Source organism: Centruroides vittatus, unplaced genomic scaffold (assembly GCF_030686945.1).
Source record: "Centruroides vittatus isolate TY-2023 unplaced genomic scaffold, ASM3068694v2 contig_19, whole genome shotgun sequence".
NCBI classification, from domain to species: Eukaryota; Metazoa; Arthropoda; class Arachnida; order Scorpiones; family Buthidae; genus Centruroides; species Centruroides vittatus.
The window spans coordinates 2,821,090-2,845,987 of record NW_027121169.1 but is presented as its reverse complement, the minus strand read 5'-3'; the positions used below and the strand labels follow the sequence as shown (position 1 = coordinate 2,845,987).

General features: G+C 30.3%; 1 protein-coding gene across 1 annotated transcript in view; it reads right to left on the bottom strand.

Annotated features, from left to right (window-relative positions):
• tho2 (THO complex subunit 2-like protein) overlaps window positions 1-24,898 on the bottom strand; it is a 220,185-nt gene that overhangs the window by 189,022 nt on the left and 6,265 nt on the right. Inside the window, exons 2-3 of the mRNA XM_067264536.1 lie at window positions 7,868-7,938; window positions 2,588-2,679 (exon numbers count right to left, since the gene is read on the bottom strand). Of these exons, the coding sequence (XP_067120637.1) occupies window positions 2,588-2,679; window positions 7,868-7,938 (163 nt within the window). The remainder of the gene's footprint in view (window positions 1-2,587; window positions 2,680-7,867; window positions 7,939-24,898) is intronic.

Sequence of the window (24,898 nt, the reverse complement as noted above, 5' to 3'; positions counted from 1 at the left end):
TTGACTTAGCAATGGTCAATGAATTTACTACCGTATATTCATTTCTTATTGTCAGGTCTGGTAGCAATTGATTCAGCTACCAGAGTGTTGTGCTGTTTTTCAAAGATTAACAATCTAAATTCTTCATACAGCAATTGGTTTTTTCATCATTCATAATCATTAAAAAACACTTTACACATCTGTAAACATTTGAAAATACACCTAATTTTCCATTAATTCTAACAACACCTGGCCACCGTTGAATCAGGAGGAAACTTTATTTTCATTACTCCTACAAATGCATTTTGGACTTGGATATTTTTAGGCCCTGTCCCTCATCAGTATTGTTTACAGCTGGCCTTGAAAAATTTCCCCCAAAATAATAATCTTTGCTACAATTATTTCAGCACCCAATATAGGATTTTTAGTTACTTTTTGATATCTCTCACAACATGCAGGCATTAGGCAATATACAATAACTTGTACTAATAGTTAAATTTGGTTGATAGTTGACCTAAGGTATTGTTGGAATTAAACTTATAAACTGATATATTTGTTTAAGTCCAATGTTTAATTTTGATTATTGGAAGAAGATATACAGAAGGAATATACAGTATTTGTTTCAGGTTCTATTAGTTTTAACATTGTACGTACTGAAATATTTTCATTGAAAAAAAATTAACAAGTTTTGTACTTTAAGGTTTTTCTTCCTCTTTAGCACCCCACCTGTTTTTTAAGCATCATTTTGATAAAAGTAACATCTTACTAAGAACATAAACTAATTAAATTTAGAATTTAACATCATGTTTTAATAAATGATTCTCTGTATATTTAAATGATAGAACACCACATGCCATACTCAAGCAACAATGCAATCACACTAAACAAATCATATAAGTTAATACTTTGGAATGGTTGGATGCTTTAGAAATTTATGTGAAATCCAGCACTCTAGCATCAGCATATGTAGCATTACAAAAATGTCCATACACATACCATATTTTACGGACTATAAGACGCACTTTTTTCTTTGAAAAATTGCCTCCAAAATTCAGGTGAGTCTTGTAGTCCGTAGTGTCTTATAGGTATTTTTTTTTTAAATTGTTTAAAAATTAAGGTGTGTCTTATAGTCCGTAAAATATGGTATGTCTGAAACTACCGGTTGCTGTCAGTCATAGTAAAAAGGTTACAGGGCCTTAATCTTTCCCCAATGACATCAAAAAAAAAATTAAAATTTGTTCAATCTTCAAAGGGTTTTTTAAAAACATTTATGACAGCAAATATGGTTTATCAAACCATCTACAATACAATTGTCATGCACATGTAAATAAAAGATACTTATTAATTATTCAAATATTTCTAATTTTTGAGTTAACCCTATTTAGATACTTCTAAATCCACCACTGGCAGCAACACACATGGCAGCCAATTTATATATATATATATATATATTTCTTATAGATGAATTTCTGAATAACTATTAAAATATCAAACAAAATAATTGAAATATTTCTTTTTTGTCTGTACACTTCTGTTTAAAACTTTATTCTTTTCAAACTCTGGCCCCTAGCATTGCATGCCCTTAAGCACTGTTTAACCATGCTTAATAAAGCCAAACAATTGCCAAATTACATCAAGCTATATTACTACTACTATTATTAATTAAATGCTAAATAATTTGGCATATAAGAAGGTGTTAGGTACCATCTTTTGCTGAATTTAATAATTACAATTAAATAAATTAATATTTTAATAATTAATTTAGAAAGTTCTGGAAGAAAAGAATATGCCTGAAGCTGGACTTGAACACACAATTTTCATTTACCATGTGGTCATGTTGCCAGTTACACTACCTGGAAGATTGGACAAAGATCCAGGTAGTGTAACCGGCAACATGGCCACACAGTAAATGGGAATTGTGGGTTCAAGTCCAGCTTCAGGCAGATTGTTTTCTTCCAGAACTTTCTAAATTAATTATTAAAATATTAATTTAATTATAATTATTAAATTTAGCAAAAGATGGCACCTAACACCTGCTTGTAGTGCAACATTATTTATCATTTAATTAATAATAGTTGTAATAATATAGCCCAATGTAATTTGGCAATCATCTGCACTCTAAATTAATATATAACTATTGGGTTTAGATGTCGATGCTTAATAGTAGTTTCATTACAGCTATAATTAAACTAATTATTAAATGATCAAACAATATAGTTTGGTCAAAAGTATACAGTTAGACCACCATCATGTGGTATGACAAATAATTAAAAATTAATTTTGAATTAAATTAATTAATTTAGAAGATACTGGACAATAAAGATCAACCCAGAGCAAGACTCAAAACTAAAACTTCTGATTACTATAAAGATGTATTACCAGTTACACAACCTAATCTTTATTTCCAAACTTTAAGTTAGATCATGTAACTGCAAAGGTCAATTGCTAATTTGGTCACCTAATAATTAGCTTAACTCTAACCCAATGCAAAATTCTTTAGTCTGGCCTATAAGACAATATAGTCAAAATAAAAATTATGTTAAATCTGTACAAGCTAAATAATATAGTAAATAATAAATTAAAATTTAAAAATTTTAATATAACTTACGACGACTTCAGCCAACACCACTAATGTTGGCTCGAGTCTAAGAGATCCCTGCACAACATTTGAGCAAACTTCATACAAAATATGTTTTAAATCTGAAAATACAAATGATATTAATTTCAATAAAAGTATGTTCTTAAAAGACTGCAAAATATAATTAAAAATTAGTTACAATGAAAGAATTAAAAAAGGTAAATCAAATTGTGTTTAAGTAAAAACTAAGCCTTACATCATTATCCAATGTTTTTCTGTAAATTCAATAATGTTTCAATTAACAATAGTTTTCCTGGAACAATTTACTGTTAGTAAAATATAAACTTCATGCATTAAGGCTGTAAATTTATTCTAGATGACAGATAATCAATTTTTTCCAGATAAAAAGAAAACAAAATCTTATTTTTCAAAATAATTATTCAGTCAACAGCTATTTTCAATATTCCACACATAATTTGGGATAACCTGACTCTGAAAATTATTGTGTGTCACAAATATAACCAATGCTGACCGACAGGTGCCCTACATTGTAGAAGTGCATATTTGAGCATGAAGTTATTTTGTTTTGTTAATGTGATCAATGCTAACAATGCACTTGAACCAGATAAAATTTGTGCCTCATTACTATATATACTTGAGACCCAACAGAGCTTGGCTCTATAAAGTATTGTATCATCAGTGTTATTAGAGATAAAGTTGTTTGACTATAGTAGCCCCAATGCTGTCAAAGTTGTATATTTTCTAAATACACAGTTGTGTAAATAATAATAAATACATGTACAATAAATAATAAATAAGTAATACAATAAATAATAAATACATGTCATAGTTGTGCATTTTCTAAATATGCCACTAGAGCTCCAGGAGCTGGCTAATTTTAGAATTAACATCTCACCAAATCTCATAAACTAGCCCTGATCTCTATGGCTGAAAAAACATCCAGACATTTAGGAACTGTTTTCCTAATATGTATACGAGGATATCTGTTTGTTCCTATACACTCCTAGGTCATTTGAACAATTGTTCTGAAACTAAGCAGATACATTAACATACAGTGGGTGATCAGTTAATGAACAAATCAGATAATGAACACTTTTGCAAAAGATTTTTATGTTCGGACAACAAATACCTCACAGAACAAATACAAGAAGCGATGTAAAATAATGAATACCAATTAGTCTTCCCTTGTCTTCAGGCAACAATTTGAAACTTTTTGGAGTGTGGGAGACGTTGACATCGACACTCAACCCGGTTGGATAGTATTCCTCTGAACCTTGAAACTCTCCATTGTAATTCCAGCCTTTTATTTTTCTGACAGAAACAATTCTTTTATAGTATTTGCGACACTGTCGAGCGGGCACTCGTTAAGTTTCGTGTCAGTTTTTATTTTCGAAAAGTGAGAGTATAATAACAAAGGTAGAGTGTGGATAGAAGATGTCTGATGTTGCTGTGAAGTATGGCTTGAACAGGTCTACAGTAGCCATAGTTCAATCTTATCTAAGAAAGATACAGTATAATCAAGAAGACTCAAGCAGCTTAAGAAGTAACAAAAGTCACATCTGAGAAATAACATTGAAGAGCTTATAATGGAACCTGAAACTGATCTGACGACAGAAGAACGCCAAGAACTCTTGAATGAAGAACACCAAGAAACTCGGCAAATATGCTTTCTTCTGAAAAAGAGGAGTAATGCCGATATCTGCCATTAAACAACTTTTGAAAAAGTTGAAGAATGTTAAAACAACAGTCTTAGAATGGCATCCAAACCAGGTTGAGGTTAACAGGGTTGGGGATCTCTACAATTACAATGGTATTAATTACGTCTGAAAAATCCTGAAGAAGAGAGAAAAGCAGTCGACATTAGACAGATTCTTTAACCCCCACAAATGGAAAAAAACATGACATATACATAGTCTTGCATTTTTATTAATGTATTCTTATTATTACATATAAATAAATGTAGTAAGAAAGTATATAATTTTTTTATTTTTTGGGGTCTCCAGAATGAATTAATCAAATTCCAATAAAAACCTAAGGTAAATTGATAATCAGTTAACAAACAATTCGGATAGTGAACAAAGTCTTGGAATGAATTATGTTCATTAACTGATCACCCACTGTACTTCTAACTTACATAATGTTGTACATACCACCCCAAAATATTGATTTAATTTCTATATATCAATTAACTTCTGCCTACATCTAACTTCCTGCCTTCAGATGCAGCACCACCTGTACACATTTCTAGCATAAAAATACTAATAATTTAACAAACAATAATAAACTAAATATAATTCATACATAAAGGATATACAGTAAAGCATCGATTATCCGACCCCCGATTAACCAACTTATCGGTTAACCGACCGCGTTCTAGTCGGCAAATTCAAATGTCCGCTAGTGATGTGGCGCTACAATATTTGGTTGTCTTGGCTACTTTATTATTATTTTTGTTAAATTTTTGCATGTTTTAGCTGGCAGCACTGGCTCGACTATGAAAGGGAGGCTAGTATTTAAACCAGGCCTAATACACTATACTAATAATGTATTTTTTCATACTTTTCGGTTATCCGACTTTTCAGTTATCTGACCAACCCCAGTCCCCAATTAAGTCGGATAATCGATGCTCTACTGTAATTATATTCACCTAATTACTGCAACAATGATATAGCATGCTACTGCAATGTGCTATATCATTACTGCGATGAATAGTTATGTGGTATGCACACACATTGAGTCAAGTGTTACACTATAATGAACTATGTAAGTATTTAGTTTTCCACATCTAACAATTCAATTAATTTCTGCCTATATCAATGTAGGTACTGTGACAATCACATGAAATTACTTGCTTCTTCATATCCATTCAATGGTTAGCAGTTTTTAACTATTAACTCACAATATATGTTTCAAGTGTGTACAGACATACACTTGAAGCTTACAAAAAAAAAAAAAACATGAATTGTGCTCTACACAATACAATGAAAAATATCAAGTTTCATATATAATCATGAAGAACTATCATAAAAGACACCTCATTCTTACAACTCAAAGTATGTAAACAAAGAGTAATAAATATTGACAATATAATTTGATGCCAGAAAAACATTTTTAAGTTTCCAAGTTATACTGTAAAAAATATCTTTTTTTCTTTTTTTATTTTGGTCATTAAAGTCATGTTGTTAATCTAAGGATTTGGATATTGTTCTTTTTGAACAGTATTTTCATAAAATTAATAATTTTATATATTTTAAATTTCTCTGTTATAAACCCAGGCAATGTCAGGTGTAACAAGCTAGTATATATACATTTACGTTAGTAAAACAGTTCTTCAGTCTCAATATCAATTTTACACTGCTGGCCATTAAAATTGCTATGCCATGAAGGCAGCGTGCAACAAATGCAAAATTTGCATGAAAGGTACTGTACAACATGCTGGGATATTCAAATGGTTAGCATTTTAACACATGCTTGCAAAGCAGGTAAGAGTAAGGCCACCTACCGTCTATAATATAAAAGGGAAGATTGTACAGCTGGTTTCTCATATGGAAATCAAATTCACATGCTGGTTGCTTGTGTAAAGGTTTTGTTATGCCTCGTGTAAGGAGAAGGAATGCCTACCACTACACGTCAGAGTTTGATTGTGGTAGAAGCATAGCCTACGGGGACTGCAGTTTATTGTTCCATGCTATTGCTGCTCAGATTGGTCATGATCCCATGACTGTCACAAGAATATGAAATTAATGAGTCCAGGAGGACAATACAGAACACTGTGTGGGATCTCAGCAATCCCTGGTCAGTAATGTCCAAGAAGACAGACATCTTTTTCACATGGTCTTACTGATCATAAAGCCACATCACATGCCCTGAGTCAGACTTTGGGTTATTTTCAGAACAACAAATGTCTGCACAGACAATGCAACAATGTTCTCAGCACCACAAATTATCAGCATGGTGACCTTTACTGTGGCTTCCTTAAACACTGCATCAGAAACAGATGCCCTACAATAGTACATTCAACAACAAATATGGATGTGGGAGTTGTCACATTATCTTTTCAGACAAAGCATGGGCCTGCATACAGCATCATGATTACCATATCAGTGTGTGAAGGGCACCAAGGGAAACAATCATTGCCAATTTGCATTCGTCATGCAGGCCAAACACCTGGAGTGATGGTATGGGGATGCCATTGGGTACACATCCGGGTTACCTCTTGTTCACATAGCCAGTAATTTGGACAGCGATCATTACATTTCTGATGTGTTAAGGCTCGTCACAATGTGATAGCTTTGAAGCCTCCGTCATGCTACCTTTCAATAGGACAATGTACAACTGCATGTTGCCATTTCTGTCATATGGAAGAATGCAGAAACGTATTCCCATCAGACGTTGATCCCTTTTGTGTATGACTGTTTCCTCAGTCGTGTACAAACATACAGTGTTCTATCGTCCATGGCTCTATGCCTTCAACTGAAAAAACAATGCTAAGATCTTCACACCTCCTGCCACACATTTGTCATCCACCTGGTGGCAAGTTCTAGCCATTTCAAAAACATCCATCCATTTTGCCCCACCCTATACCTTGTATTATATATATACATATACCAAAGCCTCTTATATAATTTTTAAAAGACATCTTCCTACATTTAATTAAGAGCAAAAAATGTATAAAATTTTAAATATTTTTAAATAATTTTTTTACATTTGTGTAAAGGTTTTGTTATGCCTCGTATAAGAAGAAGGATAGTAATTGATTAAATATAGAAGTGTAAGGAAAGAATAGTAATTGATTAAATATCTTGTAAGTTTTGCAAAGTTTTAGCAATCCCCTCAAACTTCCATTGATCCTCAAGGGGTCAATACCAACCTGATGAGAAAGCCTGCTTTAATACTTCTGTATATCAAAAACAAGTCATAGACTTCTATTTTTTACATTTAAATGAACCCTCATTACATTTTTGGATTCCTCACTGCAATTAATGTAAAATGACAAAGTTTTGTCAAAATCATCCCCATTAAATTTTGAGAGCTTATAGAATTGAGAACTAACTCAATTTTATAAGCTTGTAGAAGGCGCACTAGCAACCATGGAACATTGCACAACAAAGTCATACGATTCATGTGATATCGCTTTATTGTGCACATTCATGCTATGATCTTATATCTCAAAAACAAAGTCATGGACTCCCACTTTTTATTACAGTTTTGGCTTCCACAAAAAGCAGTAACAAAAACAGATATTGATGACTCCAAGATTCAAACACTATAACAATTAGTAATACATACCTTTGGCCTGGCTTCGAAAAATTGGACTATTTTGTTGTGTTCCTTGAAGAAAACTGCGACAGAGTTTTAAACTAGAAAAATTTAGCAAAAATTATAAAATATTTGAAAAAACTATTAATAGTAATTGATTAAATATCTTGTAAACAAATAAAATTTAATTTTAATAAAAAATTTTTTCATATTACACACACAAAAAAAAATTACACAATAGATTGAAATTCTATGTAAAAAAAAAAATCAATATAAATTAAGACTAAAATATATACAGGAAATGGAAAATTACATTATAAAATGTTATTTTTTTTATTTACCATTATAAAATAAATGAATATGAAATTTTTTTCTGTAAAGTTAAACTTCCATAAGCAATGATTATTGGTACCAATCAACTGGCACCAATCAATTGGCAATTTATTTACATATGGAAACATGCAAATTTAGTGATGCCACTTGATTGGTGCCAATAATCAATGTACTAATGTAACGGAACTATGTAGCAAATGTACTTTTTATTGCCATTAAATTACACAAACATATATAAAACGAAACCTGATATCATAAGCAAATACATCAACAACTGTTGTAAATGATCGGGCTAAATTTTGAATAAATGATCATGAATTAGAAATAAATTTGGCACTAGAGTTAGGCGTTAGGTGCCATCTCTTATTAAAATTAATAATTATAATATTTAATTAAATAATTTAGATTAAACTGGAAGAAAAAATCGGCCCGAAGCAGGTCTCGAACCTGCAACTCCCACTTACCACGTGGACGCATTACTAGTTACGCTACCCAGAACCTTCAGTTCGATCTCCTCTTCCAACATGTATAAGACTAAGATATAACCATCCAAAATTTAGCCCGATCATTTACAGCAGTTGTTGGTGTATTTGCCATTAAATTAGCATGCTCCTGGCACCAATAATCATTACATATGGAAACCTAGCTTAACTTTGTTGTTGATAAACAATTCCTCATTTTTCCAGGGATGGAGAGTTTGAGTTGGAGTTGGGAGTCAAGGAGTCAATTTTTAAAAAAATACCAATTTGGGGGGTCTATATTTTTTGATCTTGTCTCATTAAAATCCATTATCAAAGATTACTTTTCCTTTCTATTTATTATTTTTATACTTTTCCTGATACTGAATCAAGTTTTGTGCATATGTTATGAAGTTATGACATAGTACAAAATGGAGAATCCATCTCTTTGAGCTGGTAAGTTGAAAATAGTCAGGACAAGTAATTTTATATATTTAGATTAGATCAGGCCTCTATGATAAGATATTCTATCTGTACTGAACAACTTAGAGAATTGGAAGCCATTAAGATCTGTAAAGTTGATCAACAAGGATGCTGCATTAATTATAAGATTATAAGGAAGAGAAATGCATTTCTCATGTTTGGCAAGTGCAGTTTAATAAATATTTATAATTTAATTATATCAACCATCTATATGCATCTAATTGGTAGTTCGAATTTTGAAGTACATCTTGTTCTTTAGACTATTCCATTTTTGAATAATATCCAAAGAAGATCGAAAATGTTTGTTTATACAGAGAAATAACCAGTTGCTGATAGATCAAGGTACTTGTATTTTTAGTAGACTACCAAAATACACCTTAAATTTAATAAGCTTTAATAAATTTTCTCAGCAATTTAAGGTGTATTATGATGGTCTACTGATTATTTGCTGAGTGCGTTTTTGTTAATAGGTGTATTTTTATTTTAGTTCATTTACTGAAAATAAATTTATCCCATCATTAAATATTTTAGTTTTTCTAATTTCCCAATGCAAATGTTATGTAATGCAATGAAATTACTATTATTTTTGAAAGAAACTATTTATTCCAAAATATGATTTGCCAATATAATACAAACAAAAATTTGAAAACAACTAACATACATTATAAAGAAGAATAATTTGATGATTAAGTTTACAGACATAAATAACAAATTAAACTGTAAAAATTACAAATATTCATAAAATTTTCAATAATTCATTTTAGCATTCACCTGTTTTTTATTACTGACCTACTTTTCTTCTTTGCCACTTTTGGTTTAATGATGTCATTAATGTACAAATGACTTTTTAAATGGATTTGTTTCTTTGTACTTTTGTTAGCATGAAACAATTAACAGAATAATCATTAAAAAGAAAAAAACATCTTAATAAAATTAAAATAAAATATCCCATTTTTAAGATTTAGAGAAAGTTGACATAATAGTGTGGTATCTACATTGATAAAGCTTAAACTGGAATGATTTTCTTTCATTTCAGCATCAGAACTATGTATTTCTGACCTGAAATTATTATTTATTAAATGTAAAGCTTCATTAAGCAATGACTTGCTGCTGGCAGCCATTTTAAAAAATATCAAAATATTAAATAATGTATGCCACTTAGCAGCAAAATAATAATTTTTTTCATTAAATATATTTTCTATATCAACTATAGATAAGTGTAGACATCCAGCTACATAAGTACACAGATTAGGCAAAAGAAAGGTAAAGGAATTGTTGTAACATGAATTATAGCAGCACATATAGTAAAACTGTTTAAAAAGTTAAAGCTGAAAGTTGCTACACGAATCTCTTGGTGTACACCACAGCATTATCTTATCTGCTACAAAACAAATTGAACATATCCACATATTTTTACTGTCTAATATTTAATGCATCTAACTACATGTAATTTAGATTACCATACAACAATCAAGTCAATCATTGCATAAACTGTAGACATTTATATGCATTATATTGATTATCCTTACAGTTTCAAACTATTGATTATTTATATTAGTATTAGACATGTAAAATGTACTGTATTTCCCTGAAAATAAGTCCTAGCATGATTTTCAGAATGCTCATAATAGAGAGATTTCAAGGTCGCATGTCATGTGATAAAAAGGACACAAAGGCGTGTGTTTTATCTTAATTTAAATTTAATTTCTATACTAGTACTTTTTATATATTAACAGAACTTATACTGGAAAGTATGGATGCAGATATTTAGTCTTACAGATCAAAAAATATGGTGAACTAAATAAAAAACATTATTTTTGATCTATAAGACTAAATATCTGCATCCATATTTTCCAGTATAGTAAGTCCTGTTAATATATAAAAAGTACTAGTATACAAATTAAATTTAAATTATGATAAAACACACGTTTGCTCCGCCCATTCGCCATTTTTGTGGTAGTTTTCGCTCGCTTAGCTTGCATGAAGTCTGTTGTTAGACGCTTTTTTTTAGTTTAAATGTACAAAAATACTGCAGTTCTATTATCATGAATTAAGTTAAAAAAGATTCTTTTCTTGCAGGCTATTCTAGCAGTCTAACAGGACGAGATGCAGCTCTTTACGAAGAGAAAATTTTGTTATGTCAAGACGATCCATATGAAGCCAGTTTATCAGACTTCGTCGTAGATCAAGAGTTGTGGCCGAAAGTAGAATTTGGTGACATTATAAACTATTTGGTTTTGACAACAAATTTCTACACCCTGTCACAAATGAAAGCTTATAAATATTTAGAGGCGCATAACTATTTAACAAGTGGCTGGGTTTCTCCAGATATAAAAGTAAAAGTAATGAATAAACAGCAAAGTAATATTGCTTGGAAACATATGTTTTCTTTTGTTTGTTTAAACTCGTGTTTTTATGTATTTCTTAACTAAGAATTTTTTCCTGAAAGTAAAAAAGTCTAATTAAAAACAGCTGTGGCAATTTTTTTTAATTCAAATTGTTCAGTACCTTTATTTTCTAGTTGAAATTAGCATATAATAAGCCTACTTACTTTTAGTTTTAACGTGTAATGTTTATAAGTTTGCACTAGCTAAAGCCTGAAATTACATTAGTTATTCATTTAGGAATGCACTATACCTAACTAAATTAATAAAACCTAAAAAAGTTTACTGATTTGCTTATAAGTGTTTATTAATGTAAATATTGAAATGAAAGGTTTCTGACAAACTCTTGTATTGATATTCACTTTATTCGTGTCGAAATTTTTTCAGTTAATTCTCGAGAGCCGTGCAGTTTGGCAAACTGCACGGCTCATGAAAGCTCCTCAATTTGGGATCCCCGATGACAAATAACGCTGAAAATTTTAAAAAATGATGTTCCTTTGTTCTTGAGTGAACTAGCATTACACATAATTACACAACAAATCATCATCATAGTGATATCAAACAATCATCATAGTGATATTCGCGACAAAAAAAAACACAAAAACTCCAGTTAAAGCGCACGTGACCACACACAAAATATAAACAAGTCACAAATAGTCACAAAGATGGCACTGGACAATTGCGCATGCTCATGACGTCACTCATGATGTCGACATGAAACCTCTCTATATAAGCCCTATCCCTAAAATAAGTCCCAGTTAAGATCATCAGTCAGATGGTTATATTTAATACATCCATTGCAACCCATGATGGACATATTAAATTATAAAATAATAATAATATATAATTAAATATAAATAAATATTATTATTGACATTAATACTTAAAATAGATGATAATATAGATTTTAATTAAGTATTTGTAAATACTTAATTAAAATCTTCGAAAACATTTGTCAAATCTAGTTTTTCATTTTTTAATGATTAAATATGCACCAGCAACAGGCTTTTAGAGGTACCAGTACATAATTGACTATCTTCTGGTGTTGTGTAAAGAAAAGTTATTTGTAAATACCCAAGCAATCACCTTTGGATGAGACATCCCCTGAAAATAACACCTAAAGCATCTTTTGGAGCAAAATTAATATAAGACTCGAGTCTTATTTTGTGGAAACACAGTATTAGATTACTATCACCAATTCAGTATTAGATATAATCATAATTGCATTTAACACTAAATTTATATATAGAAAACAATGATTAATTTCTAATACTATATGACATAACTTTGCCTATTTTATAATTTTGAGTCACTTCTTAATTAAGTTCATGTGAATTTACACTTACTTGTTTTAGCACACACTTTTTGGTTTGATAATACAGTAGAACCTTGGTATACGACCTTAATCCGTTCCTGATGTTTGGACTTATACCGAATAGGATGCATACCAAACCAACCTTTCCCGTAAGAAGTAATGTAAAAATGATTAATCCGTTCTCATGTTAAAAAAACCCTCTTTATATGATATATTAATGGGGTTCTAAAATAATTTAAACACTGTTTGAGCACATTAATAAAAAAATAAATTTTATTACAGATTTTTAAAGTTATTACAGTATATTGTATTATATTATTTAAATCATTAAATCAAAATCAAATCAAACTCTCCTTAATACTAATAATCTGTTTAGAAATTGATTAAACCCCTTTCGCAATGTTAGCAGATTTAATAATGTCTTTATTTTTCACGATTGTCAATATCGTCGTTCTCAGAATACGATATGCAACACTTAAATCTCGAACACCCATGCCACTTTCATATTTCTCAACAATCTCTTTTTTCAGTTCCATTGTGATTCTAATCATTTTTTCAGTTTTCTGTTGCTTTTCATTTGCCTTTTTGCAATTCATGATTAATAAAAATAATAAAATTTTACTTACAAATTAGAATCAGAAGAAATTTAACAAAGATAAACCGTGGGACCATGAACGTCTAATCTGGTCTAGTACACTGATAGTACTACTTGTTCATAGATGGCGCATATAACTGAATTAAGTTGTATACCGAACAAAAGTCGTATACCGAGCAAAATGTGTTTCGTCCAAACAGGATGTATTCTGAATTGGACATATTCTAAAGCAGACATATACCGAGGTTCCACTGTAGTGTACAATGTGGTATGCTGGTTTATTAAATCGAATACAGTGGAACCTCGTTTAACGACTACCTCGCACAATGAGTATTTCACATAATGAGCAATACAAATTGTAAAAATTTGCCTCACTTAGCAAGCAGTGTTTTGCGTAACAAGTGATGAAGAGAGGGGAAGTCCCGAATTGTGTGCATGCAGCATGCTCCATCAGTCTGCGATTAGCACTCATTCCACTAGCATCTTAGCATTGCTTGTGATCACATATTTTTCCAAACTTGTGTTCACACACATTACTTATAAACATCAACAACCATAGCCTGTTATATAACAAACACGCCAAACGATATACCAAATTCTTGGGTCATTAAATTTAATGACTGATTCTAAATTAAATTTTTAAAATGTCTGAATTAAAAATTAACTATTCATAATTATTAAATTTAATAGGAGATGGAAGCATAACTGCCTGCCTCTAGTCAGATTAATTAATTTCTATTATTTAAGTATAGTCTTTACATAGCCCAAGAATTTGGCATATCATTTGGTGTGTTTATCAAGCATATTATCTGTGATTTTTTTTTTTGCAAATTGAATTTGCATTTCAGGTTGGTTCATTCCACGCTAGAAGAAAAGATGATGAGTCACGCTCTTTAACAATGTTTATTGCATAATTTTCTTTGAATAAACATTATACATAAAATATTTGAGTATATTTTTTGGAGTGGAACGCATTGTTTTACATTAATTTCTATGGGATAAATTGTTTCGCTTAAGAGTGTTTCACGTTACGAGTAAGACTCTGGAACAAATTATGCTCGTTAAACAAGGTTCCACTGTAATGACTACACAGTAAAACAATTTTTTACCTCACAATAGTCTTCTTACATTTGGTAAAAACAAAACACCAAAACTAGCTAATATGAAGTAAATCTCTGCAAAGTAAACTGGAGAGGATGAATTTATATATAAAATCAACACCTTAAATTATTCCAGCTCAATTTAACAAAAACATTTGTATGTTTGAGAACTGACAAAGACCCATTGATTACTACGTCCAAAATATTCTTGTTTTCATTAAATTGTTCTTGCTAGAGTAATTTAAGATGTTGATTTTTATTTATATCTAGTCACAAAGACCATTTTTCAAATGGCAATTTGTTTACTTTATCTAATATTTAAAGCATGGGAAAGAAATTTTTGCAATTTTTATTACAAATTATAAAATTCTTGTATTCACTAAATATTTTAGGAATATCCACCTTTTTCAATGCATTTAGTATTAAGAAATAAATTTAATAAACAGTTGTTAAGAATGAAAGAAAAACAAACAACTTTAACCCACAGAAATGTTCACATAATTATCATCAAAAGTTTCACATTAATGAAGATGAAAATGAATAACATATACAAAAAAATTATGATACAAGTTTAAACACACAGAAAATTGGATTTACAAAGAAAGTTTAAACAATAAAGTTCATAATAATAATAAAAAAAAGCCCCAATACACTTTCTGTGATAAGGTAATAATTATGTAAAAGAATGGCATAAACAGAAATGACTAGAAACAGTTTAAAAAAAGAAAAAATAGGTTAACAAAAGCAAATGGAAGAACATTTAAATATATTTATAGATGGCTAATTAAGGAACTGTTAAAAGAAAGCTTTCTTTCTGAAACATTTTAAATTTAACTTTAAAAACAACAGAAACGATCCAGGAGATAGGAAAGGATAATTTTAGTACAACACAACTATATTTAGTAATTTTTATTAAATTTGCATAAAGTTCCCATTAGACACTAATTTTCTATTAAATATATTAATGAAGAAATAACACAATGCAACATAAATATTTTAAACTATAAATATAACATTTAATTGCCCATTTTCTTGTTTTAAAATTGTTCATTTTTTCCTGCATCTACAGCAAAAATTTTTAATTTTATTTTGAATTCTGTATGCCTTGAATATGGAAGAATATTCTTAAAATGTTCAAACAATAAAAATTTTTATACTTGAGACTTGTACAATTATTTTTTTTGAATGAATTCATTTCTTTCTTAAGTAAGAAAGATATGAATTCATTTAACATCTTAAGTTTAAAATAATGTCTTTAATATAACAAACACAAGAAATACCAGAAATATAATCAATAGATTTCATAGAGATATATTTAAAATTAATTACAAATGAATTTATGAACTATTTTCATTTAGTTTTGTTACTTTAAAGCTAAAAAAAAAGCTCTGAAAATTAAACCAGGGTGTTTAGTCTTCAGTTATTTTCATAGCAACACAAGAAGTTTGACATTGTCATGTGGTATGAACTATTTAGTATGAATCATTTACTGGATGAGTTCATACTGTGACATGCTGATTCTATTCTTATTGTTTCCTGTGTAACTCAAGACTAAGCATCAAGATCAAGAATGAAATAAAACAAATAAATAAACCAAACCACCATTTAATTCAGATAGCTAACTAGAACATAGTAAATGATATAGAACAGTGGTTCTCAACATTATATGGTATACAAACAATCTATGCTCCAGTCTACTTCTTATCATATAAAAATCATCTTAGGCATATGTCAGTGGTGTAAGACTTGCCTCGTTCTGGTCAACCTTCAACATCTGACTGATGAAAACATTCACAAAGTAAAGGAAATGGTAATGGAAAATAGTCATTCAAGCTTGAGAGAAATGGTTCAGAATTTGAACATGTCTCACAAATCCATTTGCACCATTTTAGTTAATGTTTTGTGTACAAGATGTGTCACAGCACAACTTGTTCCAAAAGAGCTAAATTTTTTTCAAAAAGAGTACCAGAAAAAGACATGCTGAAGACATGCTTGAATGAGCTAATTCAGACCCTACATTCATGAAACACATCGTAACAAGTGACAAGACACAAATTTATAAGTTTTCCAGCCAACAAGCTTTGGAATGGCACTTTGAGAATGAGCCAAGACCAAAAAAATCTGTGTCAAAGTTGCCCAAAAATCAGTCATGTTGACTGTTTTCTTTGATTGTCATGGTGTTGTCCACTCAGAGGGACAAACAGTCAACAAACAATATTACCTGGGTGTTATGTAGTGTTTGAGAGAGGAAGTTCACCAGAAAAGGCCAGATTTGTGGAAGAACAATCTTGGATGTTGCACCACAATAACATGTCATCTCACACATCAACCCTTGTATGCAAATTTTTAACCAAAAACTCAATGAATGTCATCGATCAAGCACCATATTCACTACATATAGCCCCGTGTGACTTTTCTCTCTTCCCAAATGCAAATTACCACTTTGTGGAAGACGTTTTGAATTGATTGAAAAAATAAAACAAAATTTGCAGAGGGAGCTGCAGGCCATACCAGAAAGCACTTATAAGAAGTGTTTTGATGAGATGTTTTGGATTATTTGTTGCCAGAAGCATATTGCATCAAATAGGGCTTATTTTAAAGAAATAAAATAAATTTGGATGATTAAACCAATATTTTGTATTTTTTATTTAACAATTCCCAGTATATTTTTGATAGAATGTATTTAGAATAAATATATATTTGGTATGAATTTGGCATTTGTAACATGTTGAAAGTACTTTTGAACTAAACTAAATTAATGCTGAAAGACAGGGTGTATTTATTATTTTGGCATCAAATATGTTCATCAGTTTTTATCATGTAACCAAATTTGTACATGGAAGTGAATGCGAGTAATAAGGATTGAACAGAAATCAGAGTCAATCATCTGTGTATGGTGAAGATCTTCCTTTCCTTTACATATATATATATATAATCATTTAATATATTTAATCAAAAGACATAATTACAAAAACAAAAAATGTTGTTATATATATATATAACAACATTTTTTATTTTTTTAAATATGTCTTTTGATTAAATACAAGTATGAAACTCAATCACCTCAAACACATTTGACATGAATATATTTGAAAAAATCTGATAGCAGAAAACCAAAAACATATTGAATTAAATGTGAAAAAAAGCTGGAAATTATTGCTGCTTGTTACAGATCTCATAAACATTTTCTACTGTCGCAAAAGTATTTTCTGTTGATCCATCAACTGTAAGCAAAATTTACAAATCTGAAGAACATTTACAAGAAATAGTCATTTCAAGGAATACTTGAAATTAATCAAAAAGACAATGCCATAGTAATATAAATGTTTATACTGCATTCCATCAATGGTTTGTTTGAGCTTTGACCACTAATATTCCATTTAGTAGCGAGATTTCACATGCAAAAGCAGAAAAATTTGCTCATAACCTAGTAATTAATAATTTTATGATTAACAATGGTTGGTTAGATCAATGGAAAAAGTGATATGAAATGTTTCTAAAGTAACACACTGAGAAACAGCTAATGCTGATGTCTGAGCTGCTGACATTGACAATGCTGCCCAGTATCCTTCAGATATTCAAACTTGAAGATATCTGAAATGCAAACAAAATTGATTTCTATTGGCAAATAAATTGCACATTTTTCAGGCAACTAAACTTTCCAATGGAAAGGTGGAAAAGACTACGTAACTGTGTTAATTTGCATTAGTATAATAAATAAAAAGCAACCACTTTTAATCATTGAAAAAAACCAAACTGCCTCATTGTTTTTGTAGTGTACAAAGTTTGCCAATTGCATACAAGTACAGGAACCTCACTTAATGAGCATAAAGATTGTATGCTACTACACCAGATTGAATTAAAAAACTTACTTTAAGCCTGTTACTGGTGTGCCTCACTTAAAAAACCGTTACGAACGTTTTCGAACTATTAAGTTCTTCTTCAGGTAACTGACAACAGTTAATCGAATGCAATTCGAATAAAATCCTACTAGAATACGATTCCGAATTCTATCGCTTGGATCGGTGACGTCATCCAGGCATGCGCTCCTTTACCGGCTTTGTGCTATCTTAAGTTCTTGTTTACGAGTGCTTGCCATGCAGTTGACAGGGTGATTTCGTCTTTGTTGTTGATGCAGTTATCTTCTCTGAGAGCATAATTCATTAATGAGCATAATTCATTCCAGAGTCTCACTCATAATGCGAAACACTCATTAAGCGAAACAATTTTTTCCCATAGAAATTAATGTAAAATAATGCGTTCCGCTCCAAAAAATATACTCAAATATTTTATGTATAATGTTTATTCAAAGAAAATTATGCAATAAACATTGTTAAAGAGCGTGACTCATCATCTTTTCTTCTAGCGTGGAATGAACCAACCTGAAATGCAAATTCAATTTGCAAAAAAAAAAAAAAATCACAGATAATATGCTTGATAAACACACCAAATGATATGCCAAATTCTTGGGCTATGTAAAGACTATACTTAAATAAGAGAAATTAATTAATCTGACTAGAGGTAGGCAGTTATGCTTCCATCTCCTATTAAATTTAATAATTATAAATAGTTAATTTTTAATTCAAACATTTCTAAAATTTAATTTGGAATTGGTCATTAAATTTAATACGAGATGGCAGAATAACTGCCTATTTCTAGTCAAATTAATTAATTTCTAATATTTAATTATAGCCTTTATGTAGCCCAAGAATTTGGCACATCATTTGGCATGTTTATTATATAACGGGCTATGGTTGTTGATGTTTATGCGTAATGTGTGTTCAAAAAAGTTTGGAAAAATATGTGATCACAAGCAACACTAAGATGCTAGCTGAACGAGTGCTAGATGGAGCATGCACACAATCTAGGACTTCCCCTCTCCTAGCCACTCGTTATGAGAAAATTCACTTGTTAAGCAAGTCATTTTTTCACAATTTATTTTGCTCATTATGCAAAACACTCGTTATGCAAGGTGCTCGTTAAGTAAGGTTCCACTGTAGAATGAAAATGCATGGATGACTTTGGTGATTTTTAAAAATTTGCTGTATGAACGAAACAATTTTCAGATTCTCCAATAATTCATGTAATACATGAATCAACTGCTTGGAAACATAGCAAAAGTTAAAAGTGTCCATGAATGAGCTAACTTAACAAGCAAATTATTTTTGCTTAGAAAGCTTTATTCTATAAAGTATGATGAGAACACTAAAATGCAGGATCACATAAAAGATATTCTTGGATTGAAGGAATGCCTAGAAAGCATTGGTGAACAGATCAAAGGGTGACACTTATGTGCTACACTGCTATGTAGTTTATCAGAGTCATATTCTATTTTAATAACTGCACAAAAAAGTAAGGATGAAAAAGAACTAACACTAGAATATAAAACAAGTAAGTTGATAGATGAATATGAAAGGTGTTTACACAGTAAACAAAGTTCATTGAGACAAGCCTTAGCATTTAAAAGCAAAAATGTAGAAAAGTGGAACTAGAAAGAAAACAAATTTTGCACTTACTGCCACAAAAGTAATCATTATAAAAATGAATGTTGGCATTTAAACAACAAAATTAAGGCAAACGAAGATGCTTTTAAGAGACAAAGAACAAATAAGAAGAATTGTTGATCAGCATTTAATTGATTAAAAAAGTTCCAGACAATAAGCAAAGTTTTATAAATGTATTTTAAGTTATATGTTTTTGGGATGTGTTAATTCTAACATTATATTAATTACATTCCATCGTACAACAAAAAAATACAAATGTTTTTGAATCATACATTCGGCAATTCAAATGCCTGGAGATCTTTAAAATAAACATATATAACTTTAAATACTCTAAGGACAGACTTCTTCATAGTGAATGCATTCGTTGATTTTTAAGGAGTTAATAAACACACTAAAATTTCTTTATAATATACAATATAGATGATTCAAATCATAAAAGTTTAAACCTGAAGGAGTGTACTAATATTTAATAATATAAAAGCTGTTCTCTCTCTCTCTCTCTCTCTCTGTGGTGTGTGTGTGTGTGTGTGTGTGTGTATTTGTATTCCTTATAACAGTGTTTCTCAAACTTTTTGGACCACGACCCCCGATCTGCACTTAAAAATTTCAAAGGACCCCGAAGAATAAGTGTGTCAAAAAACATCCCGAGGGAGGGAGTTAGGCTCGTATTTAAATATTTATATTATTTTTATTATTTATATGTGCAATTTATTTAAGTAAAAATTATTTTATATATTTTTATTTCTATTATTTCTAAACATGAATCCATAGTAAATTTATAAAATATTTGAAAAAATTGATCTGGCATCAATTTTTCAGCGACCCCCCCAAATATTTTTCACGACCCCCACTTTGAGAATCACTGCCTTATAACACCTGCAATTTTAATCCAATCCAGATGAAAGTTTGGCTATATTCATTTTATGTTCTGACAAAGTATAAGCTACTTGTTTTGCAGAAATATTAACATTTAGAGCTATAGAATAAACATTTTATCAATTTTGGATCAGTGATCGAACTTACATTGCAGTGACATCAGTGACCTCATTTAGTTCACGCTTGACGATGGAATTTCCCTTAAGTTGTATTTTTAAATATTTTGGCAAATGGCTTATTTTAAACTTACTTCATTAAATTTAAAATTTAAACTTTAGAAAAAAATAGTTGCATTGTGTTACTTCTAATAACAATTTTTTTTAAAAAAACCTTCCATAGTGACCACTTGATGTTCTATTATCCAATCAGAAGTAACAACTTCACAAGCCTGTTACTTAAAATGTATTATCATGCTTCAATTATGTTCTGATGGACAATATAAGCTATTGAATTTGTAGAAATATTAGTTACTCTTCTTGAATTTCTTGAAATCTGTACTCTTCTCAATTCTTCAAGCTTTACCTTCTCAGAAAAAAGTCCATCATACTTGATGGGAGAATTTCTAGTAATTAATATATTGTCCATTTTAATTAAATAGTTCACAAATTAAATTTTAAAACGACAAATAATTTGCATAATTTTTACACTTTCTCTAAAAGAGATATTTAATGAATTTGTTAAGCATTTAACAAACTATGTACTGGATATGGAATAAGTTAAAAAATTACACCTTTGTCAATCCAGCAAGAATTTAATAGCATAAAAACAATTTTCCTCAGTTACAGAAAACAGAACATTAAAAATAGAACACAGAACGATTATGGAACAAATATAAAAATTAACAGAAATTGTCCTTGCGGACTAAATATAAATAAAAAGATAAATGACATAAATATGGTCAAGAATAATGAAAAAAAATAAATATAAGATATAACATCGATAGAATTATTTATTATTGTAAAATGATCTCCAAGCAATAGATAACGGATCTGCGTCTCTATGGTTTATACAATGTCCAATGGGATCAGGCAACTATTATCAAAACAATGACAAATAAACATGCAGTGAGGCATCTGGAGAGGTTGGAAATCTTCAAAGCACAAATGAGGACTGGTTGTATACACCATAGAAATGGGGATGCATTATCTACTGCTTGGAGATCATTTTACAATAATTAGTAATTCTATCGATGTTATACCTTATATTTATTCTTTTTCGTTATTCTTGACCATATTTATGTCATTTATTTTTTTTTTTATATTTAATCTACAAGGACAATTTCCGTTAATTTTTATATTTCTTTCATAATCGTTTTGTGTTCTATTTTTAATGTTCTGTTTTCTGTAACTGAGGAAGATTGTTTAAAACAATTGAAAACGTTTTTTAAGCTAATAAATTCTTGCTGGATTGACAGAGGTGTAATGATTTTGTTAAGAATAAAGTAATATTAAGAAAGAAGTTTAAAATGAAAGTATATCAGTAGGGTTTCTCATTTCCCGGACTTTTGCTTGTCCCAGGATTTCAAGAAAAAAGTGATCTGTTTCCCGGGATCCCAGGATATAATTAATTATTTTTAAGAAATAAAATAAATCGCAAAATTGAATGATATAATTATTTTTCATTTTTTAAGTAATTTAATACATCCTGCAACCTCCAAATTAATAATAATAATAATAATGCTGTATAAAATATGTATTAAAAATTACCTTTGAATTATATAGAAATTTTCACAAACAGAAAAAATTTATTAAAGTTTGTTAGAAACTGTTTACAACAGAAAAAAAAAAAAGCTTTTGAATTGAGTTGACAATTTAAAGAAAAAAATAAACTTAGATCAAACTTCTAACTTAGAAAATAATTTTCATTTTTTAAATAAAACATAATACAATATATTATTGTAAATTTTTATAAGATTTTAAAAAGAAAAGATAGTCAATATTCCGATCACTCGATCTGGTTCTTATTTTAGTAATGAGAAGTCCTGCCACTGAGAATGCCTCTTCCAATTCAATTGATGTGGGTGGAATAGTCTTTAATGCATTTAAGAGAAAACAGATGTTATGTGGTTTTTCACCTGTAGCCTCAAAGATTTCTAGTTTCTTTTTGAGATGTGTTGCAGTGCTTCTTTTGCTGTCTAGTATTCTTGATTTGTCTACCTTGGCTGCTTTAATAGTGGAATCAAGCTTATAGCGTGATAATTTGGCAGTTTATTTGGCTTTAATAATCAGGTTTATGAAGAAAAACTTCATACTTGCATACTTCATACTTGTTTGTATCCTTGCCCAATTTGCACATCCTGGCATAATGCAGTTATTGAAGCTACTGAGCATGGTTAAAAATTAAGACAGCATCAGTGCAATTGTGAGTCCAGGCTTGATGAAAAATTTTAGTGAAAAATTTTTCGAAAGAAAAAATTAGAGAAGATGATTAAAACTTTTCCCATGGACTTGTTTCCTTGTTTGAGGTAACACATCAAATGTGTCAACTGGAACTGACGATTGAAATTCAACAACTGAACAGTGGTGTGATGATTCCTAATGAAGTCATGGGAAAAACCCATGAGAGACCCCCAAATACAAAAAGAAAAGAGTTCATTGTCATCGTAGTTTGCTATCAAAAAGACAGTTCGCTTTAGACTGGTGTTCGTGCCAATCCTGTGTGGATACTGCTCGAGTCGTCGTCAATCCTTTACCCTTCTCAAGACATCCAAGGCTTCCAAATCACTTGGCAAACTGCAGTATGCCAATTCTGAAACTCCGACAAAGGACCAACTTTTATTACTAAGGTATTTACCAATGTACAACTGATTGTGAACTCTCTCTCTCTCTCTCTCTGACAGGGACCCGCAATATTAATGATAAAGGATAATTTATTATAATGGGTTATTCAGAATTAGTGCTAGCTAAGCATCTTCACCTGTATCTCTTTGCTATATAAATAAAACAGGTATTGTTAATTGTTAAATTCATAGTAGCATCTCCATCTCGAATCCAAGCACCTACAAACATGACTGCTCACGTGCAAAAACAAAATTAGCGGCCATCAAGGTTTCTGTGTATCCTTAAAGACACAGCGATGTCAGTCCTGACGAACTAATCATCACAAACACAGTGTCAACCCTTCGATCCCGTGGTACCAAAGCATAGGAGATGCTCCAGCATTGTCTCACAATTATTCATGATATTACAGGTTCTGACAAGTAGAGAATTTTCAGAGTCCTGCCACAAATAGGCTACATATTGATTGTTGACAATCTGTGACATGTCATAACAAGCAGAAATTTTAAAAAATAATAAGCAGACTTAAAATCAATAAATACAAATGTATTCTGACAGTTTATGAGTTAATTATACTTTCTATTTGCAAAATTTTCTCAACCTTAACACAAAATAAGAAAAAAGTGACCTTTTAAGAAATATGTGAGATTTCCTGGGGTATTTCTCGGGTTAAAAAACAGCCAGGATTACCAGGATCCCTGTTAGAGAAACCCTAGATATCAGTTAAGCAGTATATCATATTCTGTCAGAATATCAATTATTGTTTTTATGCTTGTATAGCCACACTTTTTTACCCAAATTTTTTGTCCAACGTTGCAGCCTATACTTGAGATAATGAATAAATTTTAAAACAATTTATTATCATTAATTGTCTTTACCTTAGAACTTTTAGCAAAATTATTTGGAGGTTTTAGACTACCAGGAGCAAAAAGTAAAAACAAGAAAAAGCAGAAAATAAGAAAACAAAGAAGCCGTTTTAGGTCCCAATAAGCAATAATGCTACAGGACTATAAGAATTATAATCAATGTCTTCATTTGAAACTGACAGCTACTGTTTATGTTCTTCACTTGAAACTTCACTGTCACTATCATCATCACTTGAGTCTTCATTCTCAGATGATGCAATACACATTGCATTGTCTTCTGACCCATCCATTGAAAATAAATATGAATTTGAAACTTTTGGACACCATTTCTTCTGGTAGTAGTTTCCACGAAGTCACAATCCAAATAGTG